Source organism: Mycteria americana, chromosome 7 (genome assembly GCF_035582795.1).
Source record: "Mycteria americana isolate JAX WOST 10 ecotype Jacksonville Zoo and Gardens chromosome 7, USCA_MyAme_1.0, whole genome shotgun sequence".
NCBI lineage: Eukaryota > Metazoa > Chordata > Aves > Ciconiiformes > Ciconiidae > Mycteria > Mycteria americana.
Window position 1 is genome coordinate 68,692,680 of NC_134371.1, and position 26,059 is coordinate 68,718,738.

At 50.8% G+C, this 26,059-nt stretch overlaps 1 protein-coding gene across 1 annotated transcript; it reads left to right on the top strand.

Moving 5' to 3' along the window:
* Window positions 1-838: 838 nt before the first annotated feature.
* IL12RB2 (interleukin 12 receptor subunit beta 2) lies at window positions 839-19,614 on the top strand. Its single transcript, XM_075508954.1, has 15 exons — window positions 839-896; window positions 1,963-2,289; window positions 2,977-3,091; window positions 4,873-5,048; window positions 5,251-5,390; window positions 6,073-6,217; window positions 8,796-8,875; window positions 12,089-12,308; window positions 13,586-13,786; window positions 14,571-14,672; window positions 14,752-14,907; window positions 16,516-16,653; window positions 17,946-18,033; window positions 18,321-18,420; window positions 18,732-19,614. Exons 1-15 carry the CDS (start codon window positions 839-841, stop codon window positions 19,224-19,226), a joined length of 2,541 nt encoding a protein of 846 aa, XP_075365069.1. The 3' UTR covers window positions 19,227-19,614.
* The last annotated feature ends 6,445 nt before the right edge of the window (window positions 19,615-26,059 follow it).

Genomic DNA, 26,059 nt, shown 5'->3' on the forward strand with positions numbered 1-26,059 from the left:
ACATTTCGAAGCTGTTTGGTTTGGTGGTGGCGTTCGCAGCGTGCTTACGGCGTGTCGGCAGCTTGGTCCGTTGGGGTGGAGTTAAATAGTCATAAAGAAGCTGTGTGGGATGGCTTTCCTTTTGGAAAGCAGTCTAAAGAAATTGTAAGATTGCGAGTTCCCAAGGTCTTAGCCAATATTGTAGGAGTTATACTCCGGTCTGGGAATCTTGAGACTGCGTTAGTCACCTGGGATGAGATCGGCTCACTTGGATTTGGGGTCATCTGCACAAAGTCTGAGCAGAGACCTGCTGAAGAGCAGACCAGGGTCCTGGTGGGGCACGTACACGGGGCTGCTCCATCCAAGAGAGGGTGCAGGATTTCGGGAGAGCGTGGGCTGTGCTGGAGGGTGGCATGCAAACCGTATCTCGGGGAGAAACAGCGTGAGGGGTACCGATGGCTTGTCCTTGTTGTCCTTCACAGTAAGAGTTTTGGTTCTGGGCTTGCAGGGGGGCTTGGGGGGGGGCGGGGGGAAGGGAGCAAATATTTATTTTTCTAAAGCACAGAGTGGTCTGGTTTTAAAGCGCAGAGTTTTAAAGTACCCGTAATTCTGCCATCCCCCTAGCTCCTGAGCCTCTCTCTAGGGAGAACCACCCAAAAATCAGCTGCTGCTCACAACGAGGTCTCGAGAGCCACAACCGAGCAGTGGAAGCAGAGAATGTTAATCAGAAAGGTCTCATGAAATAAGCATCATTCTGGATTTTCTGATGTTGTAAAACAGTGAAATAGAAATATCTGTAAATGATTTTCCCACTTTTCGGGAACTGGTAAAAGGTATTCATTTCTCTACAGGGAGCAAAATGCTATTTGCATGGCCTGTGCCCGCGGCAATTTGGTTGTTGGTGCACTTCACAGCAGGTAAGATATATTTTTTTTTCCCTACATAGCAATTATCACTTAAAAGAAGCACTCAGGCTAATTAGGGTTTTTTTCCAGCTTCTGTGTGGTCTACTTCTTCCTTATTAGAGGGAGCAAAAATCGATGCTCGATTAGGTTTATACTGTAATTTCCTTAAGAACTCCTTGATCTGCTGCTACTGCCGAGCGTCCTCCCGCTCTCCATGGCAATGCACCTCGTCCTCCACAGTCCGGGCAGGCTGTGGGCAGCCGTGCCGGCTCTGGCAGGGCTCCGCACGCCGGCTGCACGGCTGGGAGCGACCGCGGGCAGGGCTACGGCCTCGGCTCTCAGCAGAGGAGGCCAATATAGAATCACATACGCTCAGGCATTGGCAGCTTGGGCATACGTTTATGCATAGTTGGCGCCGCAAGGCTGTTTCGTTCGTGCACGCGGTACGTAGCAAGTAGTTGCTAGTGAGTTACGCAGGGAGGTTCTTTGGTTTAGCTCAAGGGAGAGCTGTGGGTTACGTGAGAAAGCATCTCTACGGTTAGCTTCCACAAAGACTTTCAGAAGTCAAAAGTAAGGAGAAACGGCGCTGCGGCGTTTTCCCTTGTCTTCTGCCGCTGCTCGGCTTGCGTGTCCCCAGCGCGAGCGTGCTGCAGTCGGCCAGGCAGCGCGTGCCCCGGTACGCCGGGCGCGGGATCGCCTGTCCCCCCTCCGCGTCCTCTGCCACTTTGAAAAGCCACTGACACCCAAGGGGGGGTCTCCACGAGTCAGAGAAAACGTCGCTTGTCTCTTCGGTAGAAACGCGCCTGCCACCGCTTTACTGAAACACGAGGAAAAAGAGTTCTGATAGGTTTTGCCTGGGGTTGTGCTTTTTTGTGCGACGGCTGGTAGCTAGCCCCTGATTTCGGAGCCCGGTTAATCAGATCGGTGAAGACTGGGCACATCAACGTCCCGTGAGTGACCGCGCAGAGACAGGAATTCTCGCAGGACACATTCGGGGAGCCTCTCCCTGGCGCGCGGCACGTTGCACAAGACGGGCGATGCCTCCGTGTTAAAGGTTTGTTTTCCCGTTCTGTTGCAGAAGCATGCAGTAAAGGGAACGTGCCTGCCAGCAAACTTCCCCGTGGCGCTGCAGAAATATGTGACAAAGGGAATATGACTGCTAACACCACTTCTCACGTCCAGCCCGGAGCCAGTATCACCCTCTCGTGCCAGCTGAAACCCCTGCGATACGCCGAGCGGTGCAGGATAGCTATTTTCTTTAACAGCTCTGAACTAATTAGCAGTTACGGCAGTTCAGTAAGCACCGCGTTTCTAGTCCATACGTACGGCAAACACATGTTTACGTGCAAAACGGTTTGTGAATACAAGAAAAAACTCATTTGTGGAATCGATATAGAATCTGGAAGTAAGGAGAATTTAATTATTCCTTGTTCTTAAACATTTCCTGTGGTACCTCTGAGACGCGTTAGAAACTAGCAGTGGGTGGCCTTTTCCAGAAAAGGTGCTGTCTTGTAGTGGCTCTTTGTATTTAAAATATTCCTGGATGGGACTGTGCAACTCTGTTATTGATAAACGGAGAGATGCTAAATAAAACTGCCTGCTCAGAGCAAATATCATCCTCCCTCCTGTTCTACCCCTCACACCCACCAGTCTCTCCAGGACACAGGGGACTGTCAAGAAAAATTCGAAGGGAATTTTAGGTTTTCTTCTAGCCTGATGAGCTGATGCTGCTGCAGCAGTCATCTGCCGTATCAGTGCTGCTTTTTGATTTTTTAAATACGAATAACGGCTGATTGCTGCCAGCAGAGCTTGTGGTGCCCGGTCTGGAGAGCTGTTAAGCTTTTGTATTCGTCTGGCACCCTTGTAAAGTCACCGGGGTCTCGCTCAGGTGTCAGAGGCCTCAACAGGCTGCAGCGATCACAGGCTCAGCTATTTTCACAGATGAAAATTATCAGCCTGAAGATTTTGCACTTACTTGTCCATAAACTCTTTAAAAAAAAAAAAAAAATCAACACAAATCTAGTATTTTATCTGTTAAAATATCTCCTATCGACATCTTTAAGGAAGACTCTGATGAGAATATCTGTTTAAGATCCTCCAGATGAGCCCAGAAACGTGTCGTGTATCCAGCGCGGGACAGACGGCCACCCCACCTGCACCTGGGACAAGGGGAGGCTCACATACGTCAACACTACATACGTAATACAGTAAGTAACGCGGGGATGCAGGTCCTTTAATACCTATAACTGTATCTTAGAAGGGTTTTTTTTTTAATTTTTACACCGTTTATTGAAGATTTACCCTTCTCAAAGCCCACGAAAAAGGTGGTTTATGAATGTCAGTCCCGGGCTGCCACGAGCACGGAGGCTGGAGCAGTTAAAAGCCCTTTTCTGTTCACGTTGGTGCGTGCTGCACCGCAGCAGTTCGGCTCCTTCTGGGTTCCGCAGGTACAGAGGGTATGCCGAGCCGTGGCTCCCGTTTGGAAACGGAAGGTTAGGAGGGGAAGTGGGCTGAAAACGGCTGCTCAAACCCGCTGCTTTCCCGTGGTGGATCTCCTCTGTTTAGTGGTTCTGTGGTTAGCAGCGCCCGCACCAGAAATCCTGCAATCGGAGCTGCTCGCTGCCTCGGAATTTAGCTAAGGAGACGGAGAGGGACCTTGCCTGGAAATGTGTTATTTTTGCTTCCCGTTTTAGAACCAACCTGTATTTTTGTTCTCTCCGGTTTGGCTGAGCCTTCCCTGAAATAGATTGTGGAGACTCCTGCAGCAAACTGTGGGGAAGAAGCAAAGGTTCCCTAGAGCCCCGCAAGGCGCGTTTGGATTTCGGAAATCACCGTGCATAGGAGGAACCTTATTAAAAACTCCTATTCAAGCCAACATCGGGGTAGAATGAATTAATTTTGCCCGTTGCAAACTGCTGGGTAGGCTGAACTAGTCCCCATTTCTCTCCGAGGGGCCGCATGTTGACCATCTCCTTGTCCTGCGAGGCTCACTCTTCTTCACCTTCTTCTTCTTCTTCACCTTCTTCTTCTTCACCTTCTTTTTCTTCTTCACCTGCTTCTTCTTCACCTTCTTCTTCTTCTTCACCTTCTTCTTCTTCACCTTCTTCTTCTTCTTCACCTTCTTCTTCTTCACCTGCTTCTGTTGGCCAAGGTAGCAGCAACTTTCTTAGGAGCTTGTAGAAGGCTGTCGCTGCTCTTTAAGCAGAAGGAGACTGTAGAGGTAGTTTACAGAAGCGTAGGGAAGTGTGGATAATGAGTCCTGCGAGTGTGGTAAGGTAGAGATGTAGCAGTGCTTGCTAGTAAGTTATTAAGTATATTACAAAATACAAAAGGTCAGCCTGAAGCAGCGTGATACAATCGTCTCTGATTCAGGTGGAAGAAAATACCCAGAGAAGCTAAAAGAGTTACCCAAGGCAATGGGTTGAATGACAGATTGAGAATTGAAAGTTGTGTTTGAAGTCATGCGGTCTGACCATTAGACTGCAGATAAAGTACATTTTTAATCACTAACTTATGTAAAAAAAAACCAACAACAACAAAAAAAACCCCAAAATCCATCATCCCCCCAAATTCTGTGTACCAACACCTATGCTCATTCATAGAGAAAGAGTAGGTAACCAATATTAGGCAAGCATTACACTATTAAAAGCAACCTACTCGCATGCAGCTCAGTGGAGATGCAGAAGTAGTATTTCCTTTGTCTGCAATTGAAAACAAAAAGCGGTCTAACGCCTTTACTACGGATTTACCTGGAGGAGTATTTACTGCAACCACTGTATTTAAGCAGATAAAGTAGATCTCGCAAGGAGCAGCCGCCTGGCTTGCAGCGCAGCGGTCCTCCCGTGAAAGCCAACCTCAAAGAGCCGCAGCCCCAAGGGACCCAGAGCAGCGCGACTGTACGGGGACCCCAGCCGTGCCCCGGCGACCCCGGGTTTAGCTTTCACGGCACGCAGGAGAGTATTAACCAAGAGTTTTCCCTCTGTTCCAGGCTATCGAACGGGACGGATGTCTTATGTGTTTCAGAAGAAAGTCCGAATAAGAAGTTTGGCTCGCTGGCTCTGAGCAAGCTGAATTTTGACTCTACTTACACCGTTGTGGTTGCTGCCTCCAATGAGCTAGGAAGTGCTTTTTCACAGCCGCTCGTGTTCACGTTAATAGACATAGGTAACTGCATTACTTACCGCCTTTCAGTTAGTCCCAGCCCTTTAGAAAGACGCGAAAACATTTTGAGCACTTTCTTTTTTAAACCTCTCAGAAAAAGCATCCCTCCAGCCTAAAAGAGTAATTCTATTTTCCACATAACCCCCCGCTCCGAGCTGTGCCGCCTTTCTGAGCGCTGTTTGCTTCTTTCTGTTTTTGCTGCTAGTGAAACCACATCCTCCCAACTTTTCAGTGGAATTTGAGAGTTCTTCTGCGTCCGGCTGCACCTTTTTTTGGCACGACGAAGCACAAGCGCAGCACTGCAGGCTGAGATATCGTCCGCTTACCAGGCACACCTGGAGCACGGTAATCCTCTTCCGAATAAAGGAAGTTACGATCCTTGGAGGTTGCTTTTATAGCGTTATTTCTTACTAGAATCACTTTGTCCCAACTTGCCTTTCTCTGCTCTTTAACACCGTATTTAAGAAAAACTATTGCCTACTGGTCAAAAACGATCATTGGTCTAACAGTGACGGGAGGTGAAACGCTGATCCTGTGCAAAAGCAGGGGCGTGAATATTTCCCCTTGTGCCAAGAGTCCGTATGACGCACTGAAGAATCAGAGGTTATGTTTGACCCACCACGCTATTGGGATATGGTCTTATCTGCTCATTGTAGCTCACGGCTACCGGCGTGCGATTTCCAAATGTTTGTGCTTTCCCTAATGTTGACTGGAAGTCTTTGCTTTTGTTTTAAGTGGTAAAGAAAAGTATTACTCGAAGTTGAGTAAAACACGTCAACAGAAAACTTATTTCTTCCCATAATCGAATAAGGGATTTTTCTGATGAAGAGCTGCAAGCCTGGTGATTCATTGCATCATTCGTCGGGTTATTAAAGTTGCCTCAGATCAGGGTTTTCCCCATTGTTTTTTAAAGACGTGTTTTGGCTGGCTGGGCTTCCTCTGGGCATTAATAATTCAGCCTGTCACTGCCTTCAACCTTTATTTCCTTGTGAGTTTAACATTATATGTCCTTTTATCTTCGCTGAAGGTTGAAAGCTTAAGCCGTGAGAAATGCAGCCTTTACGGTCTGGAGCCTCACACAGCCTACGAGTTTCAGGTCAGCTGTAAAATTCACCCTGAGCGAGGACTGTGGAGCAACTGGCGCGGGTACCGAACCCGGACTCCAGAAGCCGGTAACGCACGACGGCATGCCCTGCGCTAAGCCCGAGTCTAACCTTTGCGTACGAGCGGAGACTTCGGCTCATGAAGTCAAAACCGCTGCTGGGGTTTTGCTGGTTGGTTTGCAGAGCCTCTGTGGATCCAGACACAGAGCCAACAGGGAAGTAACTTCTGTACCAGAGCTGCTTTTTTAAGGAACAAAAAGATGCAGCTGTTGGAGCTCCTTGCAAAACAGGATTTTCCGGAGCTCGCCGGGAAGGTCTGAAGGATGTTTTCATTTGACGCTGTTGGAGGTCGGAGGAATTGTCTCCGCGCTGGCCGGAGCCATAGTGGCCCATCTGAAAAGGCAGAGACGGCCGTGCGGCTTAGCTGGGGAGAGAGAAATATTCTGTATTGGTTCATAGCTAAGTATTTTACCGAATTGCTGCAACAGCCCCGTACTCAGGTCGGGGTGACTGCCATGTCACCCTCCGGTGCTGATGAACCACAGTCTGGGTGAGACGCTCTGCGTCCTTCAGCTCGCCCAACAATTTGCTGAGAAGTGGGGTGAATTGGCCAGGAAACTGCCTGGACTCTCAGCTCTGCTGATGCTGGCAGGTTTTAGCAAAAGAGTTTAATTTTGCCAAGTCATCTTCTCCCGAGTGGAGAAGTTCTTTCATTTGGAGCCTCCTCCACCACACCGTGGAGCTGCTGGAGACCTGGGTAGCTTCAGCAGAGCAGAACCTGGCCAGGCGCTCGGGAGAGGGAGATCCCACCGGGAATTAGGTGAGCAAAGAGGGTCTCGGCTCCCGAGGCCGGCACGGCAGGCTCCAGGGACACACAGCACCGACCTGAGGGCAACCCTGTTAGCTTCTGCCAGCTCCCACGTCGGCTGCCTCGGGCTCCCATACCTGCCTGCCTGACTTCACCCCGAGCTGCACGAACCCACACGCTGCAAAACTTTCAGTTCTTATGAGAGAAGAAATCTTCTCAGAAGTTTGTGTTTCAACAAAGATGTGTCAGCTGCTTTGGCATCCCCTCCTTTTGTCTCCTACTTGGCTTTCGTTGCTCTTTTTTGTGAATTACTATAAGCTCTTCAGGCTAGTGCCGTTATTACTCATGCTATTTACCACTACTGACAGCATCAGTTTCTGTAAGAAGCATTGATTGATGGAGAAGGTGTGAACTTTTCCCTCCCCCACCTTCCTCCCAACAGTTTTCTCAGCCTTCTCGAGGCACCCTGGCTTGCTACGGTATTTGTGGTCACCACCCCTCTACCGAGCCGATGCCGTAAAACGAGAATCTTTTCAGCTCCTCCAGGAGCATTTTCTGTTCTCAGACTCGGTGACAGCAAGGGGAGGGTGCAGCGAGAAGCTCTGGGCACATCACGGTTGCCCTTCTTTGAACTTGGTTGCCCAAGTTCTACGCGTGACTTGGGCCTCTTGCAAATTCAGGAGTATACCTTTTCAGCGAGCTAAGTTTTTTCCCCGTTGCTCTGACCTGCCGCAAAACTTGCTTTATGCAAGCACCGTTCGTAAGTGAGCTTCTCCCCCCCCCCCCCCAGCTAATTTGTGGGGTTCACATGTGAGATGAACTTCAAAATCTGGGCTGGAGGCCAACAGATGCCATCCCATATTTTATTTTTTCCTGCTTTGAGGTTGCCCCTTCCTCCTTTGAGTGTGCCCTGGTTTTATTTCTTCTGTCGCTCTTGCTCCTTGTTTCTATTCCAGTCACTATTTGCAGTTAATACAGGACAAATAGCTCTTAACATTGCTGGCACTGAGGAATTTTTCCGTCTTTGACTCTAGCACATAGCAGGCAGCCGCAGGGCTTGTCCAACAGCTATTGGGCTATTAGAAGCATTTATTATTTGAATTTGATGGGTTTATTCTGGTGAGGGACCTCGAGGAACCAAACTTTGTTATCTTTGGTCACATTGGCTTTCTTTATGCGTCTTTATCTGGCTCTGAACTGTTGGAGCACTTTGTTCACCAGTTTCTGCAGCCAGAAGTTTGCTTCAGTGTGATTTTGGAAGGTTTATTCGAAACTTCAAGGCTTTCCAGTCACTATGTGACTACAAGGAGAATCGTGGAAAGAAGGGGGGCTTGAAGCTACCTCTGACAAGGTCCTGCCCAGCCAGCCGTTAAAGGCATTTATCGCCCAGAGCCAGACAGTGAAATCCTGCAGATCCTACAAACCCTGTCCCCTGAAGCTGTCCGTTGTGTTAGGATCGATAGAGCCAGCCCCGAGGACCTTAAGTAGCCTCAAGTTTTATGCAAAGACGAGAGCTGATACTGTCACTTTGACGCACAGGCTTCCTCGGGAGCCGTCCTGATTACCGGGTGCAGGGTAAAGTCCCCAGCGAGCAAACCCCTCTCTCGGGCTCGTGGCTTGTTCTCTCCGTGAGTACCATCACGTGGGCAGTCACCAGCGCAGCTGAACTCCGGCTGCGACAGCAGATACAGGCCGTTACGTATCGCATCGTTGCAGGGACGTTTTAAATCTTAAATGTTAGTTGCCTCGGGATTTTTACTTCCTTCGCCTACCCAGTGTCTTGTTTGTTTGCTTCAAAATACAGCCAGTAATGCTGCTCACCTTTTCCTTCCACGCCAGTGCCGACCGGGCTCCTGGACATCTGGTACCGACAGCAGGACGTGGACCCTCAACGGCAGAACATCTCTCTTTTTTGGAAGGTAAGTGAAGTGAAGCCTGAGCAGATGAGGGGGAACTCTGGTGCATGTGCTTGCAGGACAGGACTGGCCCCGAGGAGGGCACAGGGCTTCTACCAGTGCCCAGGGACAGGGACAGGGACAGGGACCAGCTCTGCTACCCAAGGCTTGCCTCCCCCGGGACATTCAGCAATTCTTGCCTACCTACAATTTCCCTTTTAGTTCCCCAAACTTTCTGTCGTGCTGGAAGTGTAACACGTTCCCAGCAGGTCACATCAGCAAAGAGAAGTGGAGGCACCACAGCTCGGTTACCCCCTTTCCACAAGGCGACCCGTGTCCCTGGTGATATATCTAAAGGGACAGGTAACGACCCTACAGACTTCCTAATTCGTTTTCTAATTACTGTCTCCCTCTCCTCGCTCTCCGCCTCGTCGTTCTTTGCCGTGGTCGCTGTACGGGGTCAGGACAGGGGTTCTGGAGGCCAGGAGGACACCGTGCCCCGCGTTCTCCCCGTGCACACACCTTGTGCGTCTGCTTTTGGACACGGGCTTCCTTCAGAGGTGTTTCTGCTCTGTTTTGCTTATGTGAAGAACAGAGCAATGAAGAATGGGGGAGGCAGAAGAGGCAATTTATTGTAATAGCCCTTTAAAGTGACCAAACCCTAAAAAATGTAAGAGCTGGAGGTAGTTTGGGCAACTGAAAAGGTCCCGTCCATGTCACCGCTGTGTGGACGGACGCTCGGGCGAGGCTTTGGTCACACAGCAGCAGCAGGAAGAAACTGGTTTTCTCTACAGGTGTGAAGCAAGCGACGGGCAAACCACATGCAAAAGGGTTTGCTAATAATAAAGCTGCAGATCTGAAATTGGACAAAGTCGGAGTCAGAAAAAGTCGGTTGTTCGGCTCTGCTGAGCAATGCCTCCTGTGAGCTGGGGACTGAGACCTCGCAAGGGAAATTTCAAAAAGGATTCAGGTTAAAACCCAGCTGTAGGGTAAAAATTCCACATTACTGTACATGACCGTCCCGCTCGGGGGAAGAGGCTTACACCAGGTCTGCTACACCACCATGCCCTGTTGCCCGTGCCGAGTTTCTCCACTGTTACCTGCCCAACACCTAAAGCCAGGTCCAAGAGGAATTTTTGGATTGCGGGGCATTTTGCTGTGGTGGTTTTATTTCAAAGCCAGTAAGATTTTTTTTTTTTTTTTTTTTTAAAGCATAAATTATCTTTGACTCCCAGTTTGCAATCTCTAGATAACCTCCCAATTGCTGTTATATCTCCTCCCCACACCAACAAGCGCTACGCTACGAGTGAAAGCAGAAATCCTGGGGTGATTATGTGACTCCAGCCGCTGTAGCTTCAAGACATTTATCTTTAAAACATTTCTCTTGCAGTAGCGAGCTGGCGACGCTTTCTGTATCGAAGCGGACTTCCTGCAGCGTCATTCATAAAATGGGTGCAATACATTGCTTTTATACTTTTCACGACAGCTACAAAGCAAAAAACTCGGACTCAGTACAACGTACTGCCGTGATACGTCTTCATGTTTTCACACTAATACCAAAGAAAGGATCCCCGATTTAATTTCAGCAGGCTTTCGGAGCGGTTTCAGCGCTGCATTTGTCCCGAGCCGCTGCCAAAGCCATTGTAAAACTGCAAAACTTTTTCCTATTTTTAAAAGTGGTTTTTTTCCCCTCTTCCTTTTTTTGTTATGTTATGGGCAAAAACCAGCCAAACGACGTGAACTCGCTGTATAGGAGCCGCAGGAAAGGGTGAAACCGATAGTACAACTGCAGGCACCCGGGGTGGAAAAACCAGCGAGAGGTGTTACATGGGACAGCACAGACTGACTTTTCAGAGACGTGTATTCTAAGTGGTTGAATTTAAATAATTCTTTATCACGGCTTTAAGTAAAAGTCGGGATTTTCCCAAGGATTTTCCCAAAGTCAAAAATGGCTCGTTTTTACAAATCCAGCTGTGCAGGTAATAGTCTTTTTTTCCCCCCTGTGAAAAGCACGGCTTGAATTCAGACTCAGGGAAGGAGGGGGCCGCGTGTTTCACTGTCCCCGGCTATGCCGCTGCTTGGAAAATCGGCAGCTCGCAGCGAAAGAGCGTCACTAAACTGGAATTAAACGGGAAAAATAAATAAGGAAGACAAAGAAAGATACGCGACCTTAAGAGAGACTCGCAGGGAAATGCAGGCTCGTGGCCCTACCGTTAGGGAATGAACCCATTTCATGGGGCTGGATGGCACGGATTGCCAAGGGCAGAGCAGTGACGGAGCTGGGATGAGGCTCGGGAACGCCGAGCACGGGCCACGGGGCTGGGCAGCAGCAAAAACAAAGGGAAAAATCAGAAGGGGCTGTTAGGTGGTACAGGTTTGACACCGATGCGCAAAACCATGGTGGAAAAGGGAAATTCTGCAGCAAGGACACTAGCTGTCTTTGGAAAAAAAACGTTATCTTTTTAGCGATAAAAGTTAGGATGTTCATTATGAACGTGTATTTGTAGGTTGGTACTGGTGGGGAAGTTATGCTACCTTTAAAATGCATTAGCTGTGCTTCAGGCTAAGAGATCTTACGTTAATTAAAAAAAAAAAAAAAAGTATGACAGCAGAAAGCAGTCTCAACACGTGAGCGAGCAATCTCTGCAGCACTGCTTGTTTCCTCCCAGCTTTTAGAAGAGAAGAAAGTAAAAACTGGTAGTGGGTTAGCGGAGAACGTTAGCTGGTACGTGCTATAGCCCGGCAAGTAGCACAGTCGCTGTAAATAACCTCTTTACTATTAGAACAGAAAAGGAAGAGGAAAAATTATCTTTGAGCGAAAGTTTCTCACTGAAACGGGGCAGCTTGAGGCGGTGGGTTCGGGCGATGCTCTGCGGCCATCGCCCGCTGCCAGGCAGGAGGGCTGACAGCAGGGTCCCCACCTCCGCCCCGCGCGGGGAAGGGGCCGTGGCCGCTGCTCCGCGGGAACCACGGCGCGGGTGGACGAACTGCAGTCCCGTGCGGGCGTGCTAAAGCCTCCTTCAGGAGGGCTTGTAGGTGCGGCACAAAGACCCCTTTCGTGGTCGTAGGTTCGTTTAAAAGCAGGTGAAATATTGGGTTCGCAAATGGCCGACACCACCTTCCGCCACGAGCAGGTCTGAAACCTGCCCGGGCAGCCCGGCTTGGTACCGTCAGCTTTCTGCAGTCTTTGCCCATCGGAAGAAGAAGAAGAGAGTAACGAATGCTCTTTCCTCGCAGGCTTTGAGCAAGTCGGAGGCGAGAGGAAGAATCCTGCGGTACACCGTGACCTTCGAAGCCCCGGACCAGCGGAATCCCCTGGCAGGAGAAGCCCACGTTACCACCCAAACCAGCTACGCCAGAGTCACGCCGAGGGTGGACTACAAGATAACGGTCACCGCCGAGAACTCAAGGGGCAGGTCCCCCCCTGCATCCGTCGTCACCGACCTGGGCATCCACGGTAAGGGCTTCTGCTGGGTCTGGACCCCTGGGAATAATACCAGCGCTCCGCTTGGCGCTACGCACCGTGGAAGCGTTCAGGTCCCACAGCCTTGTGCTCCCCAAGGTCCATCTCAACGAATCTGCGGGGATCTGCGGATCCAGTTTGCGGTGCGGTTTCACGGCACGTTCGGTTGCCCTGCATTAGTACTGCTGTAATTTCACCTCAGCCCCTTCTGCCGACACAGGCGTAAGCCACGCCGTCAGCCATCCAGGGACCTGACGCAGCAGAAAATTAACCATGCCAAAAAAAAAAAACCAGATTGGGGTTTTTTTTTTTATGAGAGAGGTGGCAGGACTGACGGGAAGGTGACGGTGAGGGGAAATCGCACAAGCCTTATCTCCGGTGAAATTGCACTCTGTTGTACCCACGCAGCAAAATCAATGAACGTTCCCCGCAACTCACCCAGCTCCAAATTTCCTGCGCCGGTACCAGGCACGCCGGAGCCTCGCGGTCTCAGGGGGTTTGTTCGAGGAGGCAGTTCCCTATTTGCGCTTGTCCCGGTGTCGCGTCAGTAAAGCAGTGGCAGAACCACGGCTAAGGATTTCACCTTTTCCCAGCGCTGCGTCGAACACCGGCGGGATGCTCTCCTCCTTCGGGGGCAGATGCAGAGCTCCTCAGCTCGCAGGCGGCATTGATTGCGTGAGCCCTTCGTTAGGCAGAGGTAGGAGCGGTGCAGAAATATCACCCGTGCGTGGTTATTGGCAGGCAGTGGGACGAGGACTGCTCTGCGGGCTCAGTTCAGCTGTATTGGTAGGAAGAACCGTTCAAAAAAAGATATTGGTGTTTCTATATGACCGAGGGAAATTTGGCGACTTTCCCAACGTTTTCTCCTGCAAGAAAAAGTAACCCGGCCTGAGCTGTGAAAGCAAGAGCTTCGGTCTTGTGGAGAGAACGTGTGTTTGTGCTCTAACTCCGGAGCAGGAGTGTCGGGATGGGCCGTGACAGTGTCCTCCAGGGCTCGGCGATGGAATAAACCAGCAAAGCTGTCTGTGTTCAAACCGCTGCACCGCGAGACACGACAAGAACGTGGCTCTGTTCCTACCAGCATAGACATCACCCTCGTATAAATACCTTTTCTTTCAACGGCAGTTCATTTTCATACATCGCGTGGTGCCAGACTGGATGAGACACAGGAAAAAATGTCCATCGACCTTACCGAGCCCACCCGAGGTTAAGGCAAGCTTGTGCTGACGGTCTCTTTTTTTTTTGTCTGGTTGTTCTTTCTCCCCTGTAAGACCTACCTCCTCCGCAGAAAGTCTCCGCCGTAGCCATGGGAAACAGCAGCATCCTGGTCAGCTGGAAACCGCCCGTCAGGTCGACGGCGTCCCTCGGCGGATACGTGCTGGAGTGGGCAGAGACAGAGGGGAACGCGCGCCTGGGGCCCCACGCGGCCTGGGTGAAGCTTCCAGCATCCAGCCTGTCCACCGTGATAGCAGGTAGCTACCACCTCCGGGTAGGATGTTACTGAGGTACCATTTTTATTTTGAAAGCTTTTTAAGGAGGAAGGCAGGTTCTCAGTTTTCCTCACTCAGCGTAAGAAATGATGGCATGTAAAGCTTTTCGTACGGGATGGGAAAAAAAATAAATCCGTGGCTGCTCCGGGCTCAGTTCCATGGTCACTCTCAGCTGAGATTTGCATCTGATAAGTAAAATGTCTCTTAAAAAACCCCAGTCCCTCCGAAATGAAACAAGCCAGCCAGAGGTACAAGAGATCAAAGGCTGAAGACAAGACTATTTCCTTTCTACTAATTGTCGGTTACTAATCCCACCCAGTACTTTGGGTCGGTGTTCTGCACATCGGATAGCTATGAAGTTACAACGGGGGGGGACCGTGAGCGTTACCCTCGTTAGTCTTTCCTATCCTCTGTCCTGGTGCTGTGCCTCCGAGGCGTGTACATCCTCACTCTCGAACGAGCTGGAGAAAGCGGCGTATTCACGCCATGGCTTTGTGCTCTGCTTTGGAAAGGAGAGAAACGAGTTCCTGTCCATCTCCCGTAACCCGCGGGAACAGTCCGGGGGAGGACGCTCACGTGAAATCATGGGGAAGAAATAGGGGGTGAGATTCTGGTGCCTCCTAAGTGACCTTTCTTTCCTTCTTTATGAAAGATGTGTTGATAAATCAGAAGATTCATCTCAGATTTAAGCAGCTGGTGTAAATACTTCAGCCATGACTGTAAATACTGTAACTAGTAACTCTCCACTTGTAATTTCTTTATTTAGAGCACATAAAGGATAACGCGTGCTATCAGATCAGCGTATCTGCACTCTATCGGGACAGAGCTGGACAAGCGGCATCAGTTAGGGGATACTCAAGAGCAAAAGGTAAGTCACAGTCGTAGGCTTCCAGGTATTTTTAAGCTAGCTTAAGTTCAGCTTTAAAAGTCAGTCTTATGTTCTGCAGCACCATCAGCTGGGCCCCAGATGTATACAACACCACGGGCAAACGGCGTCTTGGTTTCATGGGAAGAAATCCCTGCCCACCAGCAAATGGGCTGCATCACAGGGTACCACATATACCTGCAGAAAAAGGACAGGGAGGAAGCCCCGGAGGTCTACGGTAGGCACCCGGGGAAGCCCAGCGTGAAGCGCACGTGCTGCGGGCGGGGGACGGAGGGGAGGGAGAGAGGGGTGCCTTCGGAAAGCCCTGCGCAGTCGGGGAGTCACAGGCAGCGATGCCGCGAGGGTCAGCAGCAGGACTCGGGGTCAGCCCCCGCTGCTACAGCTGCCCGTCACCAGGACCGCGTGCTCCGGGCTGCCGGCTTTGAGTCAGGTCACGCCAAGTTACTCCGAATGTGGAACTATCCGATTTCTCCCTGCTTTTGGTTTTTTGGTTTTTTTTTTGCTTTTTTTTTTTTTGCTTTTCGTTATTTTCTGAAGTCACAACCACTGCAAGCCCTTGTAATTAAGGGCAGGGTAAAATACCAGACTTCCTAAAAGCCCTATCCAATGAACGCATCCTCTGCACGAGCCACTGCGACGCGCCCGGCAGGCAGCACCCGCCGCGTTCCCACGCCCCCGCGCCTTTCCCCCCCAAGCCCTCTCTCGCTCCCTCTGCCTAACTCCCAGGCTTCCACCCAAGAAATGGGCGGGGGTTTTTTTAAACTTTATGCGGAAGTTGCATGGCAGTTTTTAATGGATGTCTCACAGTTCCACCGTACAAACCACACTTTAAATTGAAACGTTAACTTACCAAGCGACAGCGCTCAGAGGACAGGATACGCAATCCCGGGTGTCCCATCGATGCAATGGCACAGGCCACCCCATAGCATAAGGTCTTTTATAGCCCTTCCAGTCATTCAGTGGCACAGAAAAGGAAATTAATTAAAGTAACAAACGCCTCGCCATGCTCCGAGCACTGGAAACCCAGTTCCTCGAAGGGAAATGCAGTCCCCGTGTGCGCCAGGTGCTTCATTTCCCCACGCAACGCTGCAGGCTTGGGGAAGAGTGGCTGGAAAGCTGCCCGGCAGAGAAGGACCTGGGGGTGCTGGTCGACAGCCGACTGAATATGAGCCAGCAGTGTGCCCAGGTGGCCAAGAAGGCCAATGGCATCCTGGCTTGTGTCAGAGATAGCATGGCCAGCAGGACGAGGGCAGTGATCGTCCCCTGCACTGGGCACTGGTGAGGCCGCACCTCGAATGCTGTGTTCAGGGTTGGGCCCCTCACTCCCAGAGAGACATTGAGGGGCTGGAGCGTGTCCAGAGAAGGGCAACGGAGCTGGGGAAGGGTCTGGAGCACAAGGCTGATGGGGAGCGGCTGAGGGACCTGGGGTTGTTCAGCCTGGAGAAAAGGAGGCTGAGGGGAGACCTCATCGCTCTCTACAACTGCCTGAAAGGAGGGTGTAGCAAGGTGGGGTCGGTCTCTTCTCCCAGGAAACAAGTGATAGGACGAGAGGAAATGGCCTCAAGTTGTGCCAGGGGAGGTTTAGACTGGATATTAGGTAAAATCTCTTCACCAAAAGGGTTGTCCAGCACTGGAACAGGCTGCCCAGGGAAGGGGTTGAGTCCCCATCCCTGGAGGTATTGAAAAGCCGTGTAGATGAGGTGCTGAGGGACATGGTGTAGCGGTGGGCTTGGCAGTGTTAGGTTTACGGTTGGACTCGATGATCTTAAAGGTCTTTTCCAACCTATACGATTCTGTGATTCGCTTCTCGCCCTTTTCCTTCCAGCCATTTCCAACGCGACTGCCCAGCGCTCGTTGTACATCGCCGACCTGCGGCCCGGGGAGCACTACGCCCTGTGGATGACAGCATCGACGGCTGCTGGAGAGGGGCCCTGGGGCAACAGCGAGCTCATCTGCTTGGAAAGTATGAGTCTCTGCCAGGGTGGGGGGCCAGGAGAGGTCCTGGCCCTTGGCCCCCTGTTTTCCACAGACGGGGAATGCTTTTCCCACTACTCTCCAACTACTGAAGCTCTCTAAGTTTGGGCTAGTTTTAAAACGTAGCATCTCTTTGTCTTCAAGCTCCCAGTTTTGTGCCGAGAGGTTAGCAGCATCATTTAACAGTCGCTGAAGGCCAGCAGGATGGTTTGTTGTGAAGGGGGAAAGAAGGGTTTGGTCCCTCCGAGTTGCTGGCCCAGAAATCTGTGTGCTTCCAGCTCCGGCACAGGGATCCACGCAGAAAGTCCTGCTGACCTCCTCGTCTCCCGTGGGCCGGTGGCTCCCTGAGGACCTGTGGTCACTGAAGCAGCCGCGACCTCAGAGCCTTCTTGGGGAGCGCAGCATCGTCTGCGCGGTCCCTGTTCCCGTCCCTCCCAGGGGATGCAAAAGCCAGACCTTCTCCCAAAGACTTCTGACCGCAGCTAACGGCAGCAATCGGGGTTTCTGTCCTGCAAGACGGATTGTTTTGATCAAATTTGTCGTGAGCCCACATTAAGACAAATGGTCACTAAACCGCAAGAAGGGAGTTGGTAAAATCTGTGCTTAAGCGTTGCCAGAAAGTTTGTTTCACTGCGTTTCCTCCCCAGCAACGTGCCGCAACAACTTTCAGCTCCCGAGAGTCACGTACGTTAGGAAATTCATCTCCAGAGCGTGGGAGCAGGGCTCCTCGGGAGGCAGGTTTCTCTCACGGACTGTGGGAGAAATGCAGGGAGGTGAGGAAATTAAAGCAATCCGGACAAGTTAAAAGTTTTCCTGGTGTAAAGTCTGGATTTGCAAAATTTACATTTTAAGCAGATAGCGCAAGCACGGTAAAGGCAAGGTGTTCACTGAGAAACAGCTCAGTCCCTGACAGTTTACTAAAGACGCACTGAATTTTGTAAGATCTTTCCTGCTTAGCCCCCCTCTGCTGCATGCAGCACCCCGAGTTCTCTTCACGTCCTCTGTCAGCCTTTGGTTCTGTACTGGAAGAGAGATCAGCAGCTGCGTGGTTTGGGTTGCGGACCGCGTATCTCGAGAGAGGGGGGCAGACATCTTCATGTTACAAAGTCCTGTTGTCCCCGACAGCCCATCCAGAGTCCTGATTCGGAACCAAAACAACGTCGGTGTGTTTTATGAGTGCAAACGCTAGGCAGGCCACGCCTGTTGTCCAACGTGAACTAGCATATGTTTACATTTTTAATTTTTTTAATAAAGATGAATGATGGCTGTTCCGTATTTCAGGTGCTGGGGACTGGATGACTGTTGTGCTTACCTGCAGCTTCTTCTTCTTCTCAGCCTGCATTTGTTCTGTGCCTCCGGTGAGAAAATTGTGAGTGGATCCATCTGTTACGTTCCGGTAAAACGGGGAATTGTTATCAGAAGGGATGGTCACGTCCTTCCAGGACACCTTGGGGAACAGCAAGGATTTTTCCGAATAAAGGTTTCAGAGTACACAACTGATAATAAGAACACCCACTGAGCTTAAGATATAGCCTCACTTCATATATATTGTGAATTTTTAACCTAGGGCTTAATCACGTGCGCTAACAGCGCGGCCCAGGTCAGTGCTGCAGGTACCAGCGTTCCTGCTTTTAATTGCGCTTATTCCATCTGCAGATTACACTCCCTCCTCTCTGCACTTATGCCGCAGTGGCAGAGCAAAGCCATTCCGGACCCAGCTAACGCTACCTGGGCTAAGAACTACATGTCTATGAAGGTAAATTGTATTTTTTTTTTTTTTTCTTCTAATCCCACTACTTTCAGAAGAAAAAGCGATGGGAGCCGTGCAAGTCAGTAATCTCTTAATGCAGCAAATCCAGCAATCTCCGATCGTGGAGCCGCTCTGTCCTCGTGCCGCGTTAGACTGTAGGATGTATGGGGCAAATTAAATGCAAGAACGATGCAGAGATCTTTCGTTTTTAGCAGTAGTAGCTGCTGCGTGGGGGGATGCTTCACGGTGGTGGTGGGAGGTCACAGGATATCGATCACGTAATTAACGATCGCTGCGCGGCACGTGCCGCTCCGCAGGCCGAGCTGAGCTTGCCCTCCAGCCTCTTTCTGCGCAGCACCAGCAGCTTTGAAGAGCCCGAAACGACGGAAGTAGAGGAAGCCTTCGCGAAGACCGACCCCCTGGCCCTCCAGGACAAGCTCCTCTTCGGCAGCACTGGAAACGACGACTGGCCGCTGGAGAGCGGCTTGGGGCCGGAGGAGCCGGGCTACGAGCCCCTGCCCAGCACGGCCGACGGAGAGGTTTACGAGCAGCAGCTTCCCGACCTCTACAAGAGGATAGCGGTGGAGGTGACGGAGCACACGCAGACCGTCTCCGAGTACATCGCCAACCCCGTCACAAACAAAGCCGCCGCGTACCTGCCCTCGGTTACAGGCACTACTGAAGACCACCCTGAACTCGAGTGCAATCCGCTCTCCGTCTTCCCAACGACTTTTTTGACACCCGTCCTTTCCTATGAAGGGAATCTTACTCTGGATACAGTGAAAATTAACTGCAGCTCTTTCACAAGGTAGGTGGTCAGGGTGATGTAAGCCTGGCCTGATTTTTTGCACTTTACTGAAGTATTTCAGTGCGTTTCGGTACAGCCAGTCCAGTAACTTGTATGTGACACCTTTAAGTGATTAAAAAAAAAACATCCAACTCCCCAACCTTTCCAGCACTGCAAGCCACACCTTACCGTACAATACGGCAGCTCCTCATCCACCCAGCAGGCTCGGGCAGAATTAAAGACAGATCAGGAATGCCAGGGCTGCCTGGCCCAGCTTTTGGAGAGGTTAATTAAGGATCCAGATGCCTTCATGCAGCCTGGGTTGCCTCAGGCCCCTGTCCCACTGCCTGATCACAAGTGGCTCAGCCTGGCTGGGTCCACCCCAGGAATCGGAGCCGTGCTAACCATCATTTCAACCGAGGAGCTGTGCCGGGGTCGGACCTCAGCATCCCAGCCCCGGCAGGGCCACGGCTGCAGCCCTTGCTCCTCCGGCTGTGCGCAGCAGGTTAGCGACGCGGCACGGGGACACCTGCATCCACCGGTGCTAAACCTACTGCCCGCAGGCAGTATTCCTCACCGCAGCCCAGTACTGCCACTAAGTCACATCGTCCCCAGTGACACCGGCGCTACAGCCCGCCGGGGTACCGAGGGCCGCAGCAGGGCTGGCAGCTCAGCCGCAGCCTTCGTGGCTCCCTTCAGGAAAGGGGAAATCCTCACCAGAAATAAAAGCAACAGGCAGCGCGTGCACGCAGTAAGTCAAATGGACTGGTGAGAAGAATTTAAATCATTTATTGAAGTATTCTAATTACAGGTTTGAAGTGTGTGTTACACATTTAATGACTTTGTTTACTGTATGTGTGTATATATATAAATAAAATGTTGGAAACCTGAAATTTGTCTCCTGTTGTTTTCTCTGGCCAAGCTCAAGTGCTACGCTGCAGCTATACACAGAATAAGGTGTCTTTAAAAACAAAGCCGAAGCGTTGCTGCTAGAGATGCGGTAGTCCAGATCTGAACTTACCTGGAGCATCCTCCTCCTACCCAGGACCAGGTGGCTGCTCTCCATCCGCACCTGGCGACACAACCTGTTGAGGAGCGGCATAAGCTGGTGACGAAACCCTCCTGTGATACCACCACCTCAGAGCACCTCCACGAACAGTCGTTATCCGGCTCGGTGAGGAAACAGCCCTCAGCAGCCCTGCAAAGGTCTCCTTGCACAGCAGCGACAGAGATGCACCTGCACCACAAGGCTGCTACCTCAAGGCCACGGCTTTCCCCGCTGCCTTTCGCTTGAAGCGAAAAGCAAAAGCCAAGTGCTGGGTTAGGCAGGTCTCTGTTGGCTCGTTCCCCCAGTTTTCATTCCTGATGTGGCTCTACAGGAGGCCCATACACTCCGGCGCTCCCGAGGGGAAAGGCACTGCAGGACAAGCCTGTGACTGTTAGTAACGGGGCACACGCTGCCTTCTGAGCCAGCGCCAGACAGGCTGGGGTCATTCGCATTCCTTGGTTTGCCGAGGTCTGTACCTCCATCTGGACTGCGACACCCCCTCCGCGGTGGGTGGGAGTCTACGCAAATACTTGCACGCACGTGAGTTTTAAGGTTTCTTAGGAACGTGAAATTCAAGCCCTGGCACCAGCTCTCCTCGTGTTCGGCTTTCAGTGACTTCTCTCTGCACCTCCCTGCAACGCCCAGAGCGTTTCCCTGTGATCAGCACAAGCGATCACATACACCCTGGCTCTTCTCAAACCTTAGCTTTCCAGTCTTCCGTTTCTGTGTATTGAAAACAAAATAAAACCATCAGCAATGATTCAGCTGTTCTTAGCCCGCAGCCGCATGAATTCCTAGGAAGGAGATGCGTCCTGGTAAAGGCAGAGCAGCTCGGCTGCCTCAGCAGCCCGTGGGATCCAGCACGCCGCTCGCTGCCAGCTCCCACCGGACACCCCCAAACCCCCCAAGCAACCCAGCCTCGCTGCCTGGCCGAGACACCTTCGGTCGCTGGAGCCTGCAATCGAAGCTGGGGGCGTGACGGTGTGCGGCACTGCTGAGAGTCACTGCTGGGGGATAAGGAACTGAAAGAGACTGGAGGCAGCTACTGCCCAGGAAACTGCCTTCCCAAAGCAGAGGGAAAGGCGCTCTGGGGAAACGTTGCAAGAGGAGAGGAGCAGGAGCAGCAGCACTCCAGGTAATGGCTCCGGCGTGCTGCAGTCCGGCAACCTCTCGACGTGTGCTTGAGGGCTCCTCCGCAGCACAGCGACCGCTTCCGAGACGCACGTTCTGGCTACGGCGCTCGCACGGCCCGCCCGCGCCGGGCACGCACGACAGCCGTTCCCCCACCATCCCAGCACAGGGAGCGCAGGCCCTGCCCCTACCCCTCAGCTCACCTGCGGCAGGACGCTGCCCACGACCTCTCCCAGACACGCCAAGGGATCCTTCTCATATCACGGCTACGGCAAAGCTTATTCCTCCTGCCGGGTAACTCAGCCGTCACTGGAGGACGAGAATACTTACCCTTACTGCCCAACCACTTGGCATGAGCTCACCATATTCACGGCAGAAATGGTGCACTGAAGAAACACGACTCCCGGATGTGCCAGCAAATGCCCACGACACAGCCTCTCGCTCGAGAGAGGTGCACGTACTCGTTAAGACACAGCACATAGTCTGGCTCGCCACGGTACCAACGCAAGCAACGTACACTCCCCGCTTCCACCCACGCTTTCAGTAGGGGTGTCAAAGCCGGCAGGATTTTTTGATCTGCAGGCTCCCAATAAAACCACGTGCAAGGAGGCTTCGCAGCAGCTCTGCGATGCAGCCCTACTCACGTAGTTACCAAAAACGTAGGTTAGACTTGTATTCTGGGATAGTGTTTCAACCCGGGGACTTGTTTGCATCCTCACTGCCACCTCCAAACTGGCCCAGGACCTCCACGCTCAAGGTCACAGCTCGGACGTGCTCAGACAGGACAGCAGGGGAAGATGCACTTCCACGTGAAAAGAGCTTCTAACAGCAGTCCACAAGCGATCTGCAGAGCAGCCGCCCCTTTTAGCGTCTTCATCCAAATCTGACAAAGGTAAACAGTGATCCACTGTTAAAAGGAACCGCTGCACAAAAAAGCACGAGTAGCAATGGCCATCTTGTCCCGACATGCTTCCCTCCTGCTCCGCATCGCTGCCCTGCAAGTGCCACGCAATCTGAGCGAGCCACAGACCTTCAGGCGCTTCCTTAGGAGAAAGGACAGAAGCACGTCTTTTCCTTGTCCTCCATACAAGAAAAGGGAAATCCTGCAATTTGTGGAGTACAAATCCCAAACGCAACTGGGCATGCTGGGCATGTGCTAATTCAAATTGCTGAACCGAAAGATTGCAGTAAAACCAATCCCCTCTCCGATTTACCTTCACTCCGCCCAGCAAAGAGCGTGCAAGCAAAATAAAGCTCCCTCACCTCTCACTCAGTGCTACCATACCTTTGTAGCAGCACCTCACGGGTGAAGATCACACAGCTCAAGCACACTTATCGGTAACTACGGGCAAGCTCACACCCCAGGGCAGTGAACAGACAAACCGAAGCAGCCTCGGCTCGCGCTGAACTGTCCACACACGAGCATCAGCGCCGGCCCAGCTCACCTCCTCTCCTGCAGCGCACCCCAGCAAGCCGACGGGTTTATCGCTCCCTGCCAACACGGAAGACACGCCAACAGCTGTACGACTACCCAGAGCTGAGACCGCACACAGGTGACAGCCACATAGCACGGCTCAAGTCCTCACATTTATTTTCTTATTTTGAAGTTGTGATCATTCCTGAAATATGGAAAAAAAAAAAAAAAAAAAAACAACCTGTAAGCTCCTACTTGCTTTCTCTCTTCCAGGGAATGAAGTGACAGCATGCTTCAACTCATCTCTCAGAAACACCCGACCACGGGCAGCTCTGCACGCCCTCCAACTTGAGCCAAAGCGGTGTCACCCCTGCAAGCTTCAGTCCTGGAGGAGAAGCGACCAGCCTGCGGGCTCCAGCCACAGCCCCGCACGGCACGGGCAGCCACCGCTGCACTCCACTGCTAGGAACAAACCCAAGGCCACTTTCTTAGGGGAGAGCTTAGCAGAAAGTGAGAATAGCTTTGTTAGTCTACGTCCTCCTCTTGCACTGCCTTTTGTCACTGCTGTCAGGCAGCTCACCTGGGAAAATAACACACGTCAGGTAGACAAACAAACTACACCCAGACCGGTCTCTGGGGAGGCAGTGGAGCACTGTTCCCCGCCTCCGCACAAGGCCACTCGCACTGCCAGCTACACAGAAAGCGTGCAAGACTTTTTTTTTTTTTTTTTTTTTTTGGTCAAGTACCAGCTCTGTGATTTCACTTTTTCAGTCTAGCAGCTGGTTCCAAGGTCTGGTCTCCAGCCTGCTGCACAGATATCTTCCATCTTTAAGACTGGCTCGGTGTCACTCAAAGGCAAACGTTTCACTCGCACTTGGGTCAGACGTCCAAGACAACAGAACTCCATTTTCGTGCTCTCCAGATTCAATCTGGCAACCACCCCGGCAAGAGGATTCTGGCTGGGCATCACAAACCAGTACCTCAAGTCAGCAGCGTACAACCTAATTAAGATACCTATTACCAAAAAAAGGGATTTTTTTTTTAAAAAACAGGCAAAAGCAGCGCACTATTTTGTCATTCACCTATTTCTGCATATTGACCTTCAACTTCAACATATGGACAACAGAACACTAGAGAGCATTTTCTCCTTGCTCTTCAAGTCTCTACATAAATTGTCATGCGGGGCTTCACGTGAAGTCTTACTCCAACTTCAAGAGACAAATAGTAGGACAACGACCAAACTTTTTAAACTCCTACCTGAAAGTCTCCCCGTAAGGGCAAATGAACCGTTTTCCCCACAGTCAGGTTACAACCCCCAGCAAGAATATTACGTTTGGCTTTTCTAGCGCAGCAAGGGACTTGCCGACCACCGCGTCGGGGCACTCGGCGTTTGCTCAAAGACACCTTGAGCCTGGCCAGGAGGCTGCTACCTGGCGAAGGCAGACCAGAAGAGGAGTACAAAATGAAGGTAACATGGTCCTTGTAATGCTTTTAGAAAAGAAGCAGGTTAGCAGATGCTGGAAGTGTCAGCTTTAGGCATATGTCCTGCGTTTATTAAAACAAGAGGCGTGGCTATGCAAACCAATCTCCACGGGCAAAGAGTCATTACAGGTAAGAGTGGTCTCAACTCCTCGAACTGCAAACACCATATATTCACACTGACTTCTGATGTTTCAGAAGAATTTATGCCCTTTCCCACATGGCCAACACTTGCATTTATTAATGTCTTGTTTCCTCCCAGCATCAGTGGCATTCAATCTGTAAGATGAACTTTCATGCTCAAACCTTGCCATCGTTACATTCAAAAGCCAATTTGCACCATGTGCTTCTCTCTGTTTCTCTCCAACTTTTTATGCTGACCATCTTTTTCAAATTGTTCAGATTTTAAGAGGTCTAGTCCTCTGGATTTGGCGTGACAGCACAAGTAGCAAGCAAGAGGACAGAAAATGTTACTAAAGAGCAAGCTCCTTAATTGTAAATAAGCTACTCGGAGGGAGACATTTTCCCAAGGCAAAGTCCATTCCTGGCAATGGAAATGCCTGGGCACCATTGCCACAGGCAGACTGGACCACTTGGGACAGAACCTAGATGAGACGCTATTAACCTAAGCGGTTTCATCTCCCATGTGTTTTCATGACATTTTTAAAAGAGCATGAAAATAAACCTTTATTTCAGTTAACACCCACCAATATTAAAGATATATGTTCACAGTTTTAGTTCTTGACACAAATGGACTGAAAGAGGCAAATTTACATCTATCAGAACAGCAGACGGACTGATTGTAAGTACAAGCTGTCTTGAAAATCATACGTGACATGCCATTTGGGAAACTGCTCTATGCTCTAAAGCAGGAGAAGGGAAAGCTTCTGACCAAGCCCGGCTAGCAAGGCCCCAAAAGACTGACTGGCTGGCCCAGAAGTCATCTGGAGCAAAAGCTGAGTGGCAACTGAAGCAGCAAATATACAGTTTGGATAAGGGGAGGAGGGTTTATGTTACAAAGAAAGCTTTTCCGCAAGTGTGTTTCTGCATATCAAGGCATTCGTTTAATTGTATTACCCAAGGTGGCCCTAACGCTGAAACTGCAACACATTCTACCAAACCACAAAGGGAGAGGGAAGAGGAACTACTCAGTGCTGGACCCCCAGCAGCCCCCCCCACTGAGCGCCTGTGTAAGATGTGCTTAGAGTCAGGAGAAACGAACCAAGAGATTTTACCATCCGCTGTTTGAAAACTTGCCTCCTTCTCACAGCCTGGAACTTTAAACTATAGGTGAGTGCACTAAAAAGTCTAATCCAATGATATTAACAGTGGTTTACAACACAAACTTTTGTAGAAAATAGTTCAGATAAAGCAAGCCAGCTAAACACCACAGTTAAGGAGTTCGATATTTCATATTCAAAGGTCTCCAATACTTTTTGCCTGTCCTGTACAGCTTTTAAAAAAATAGGGCGTTACCTTTTGTTTTCTATCTACCTAGTTAAGAAACTACAAATATGTTATAAGCTGTCCAAAGTGTAAAACATTAAATGAGAAACCTGTTTCTAGTCTCCTAACAAATGCTGCAGATAAAAACCCTAAGAAACCCTCTTTATTAGTCATTCTCTCAACTCCTTTTGTGTACTGAAGTGGTAATCCTGTTCACAGGGATTAAATGAAGCCTACGGCAAATTTCTACGGGGGTAGAAAGGGTTTCTTACAATCGCGCTCTGAAAAACATTCATTTGTCAGCTAGCAATCAGATCTTGAACACTGCACAAATCCAGAA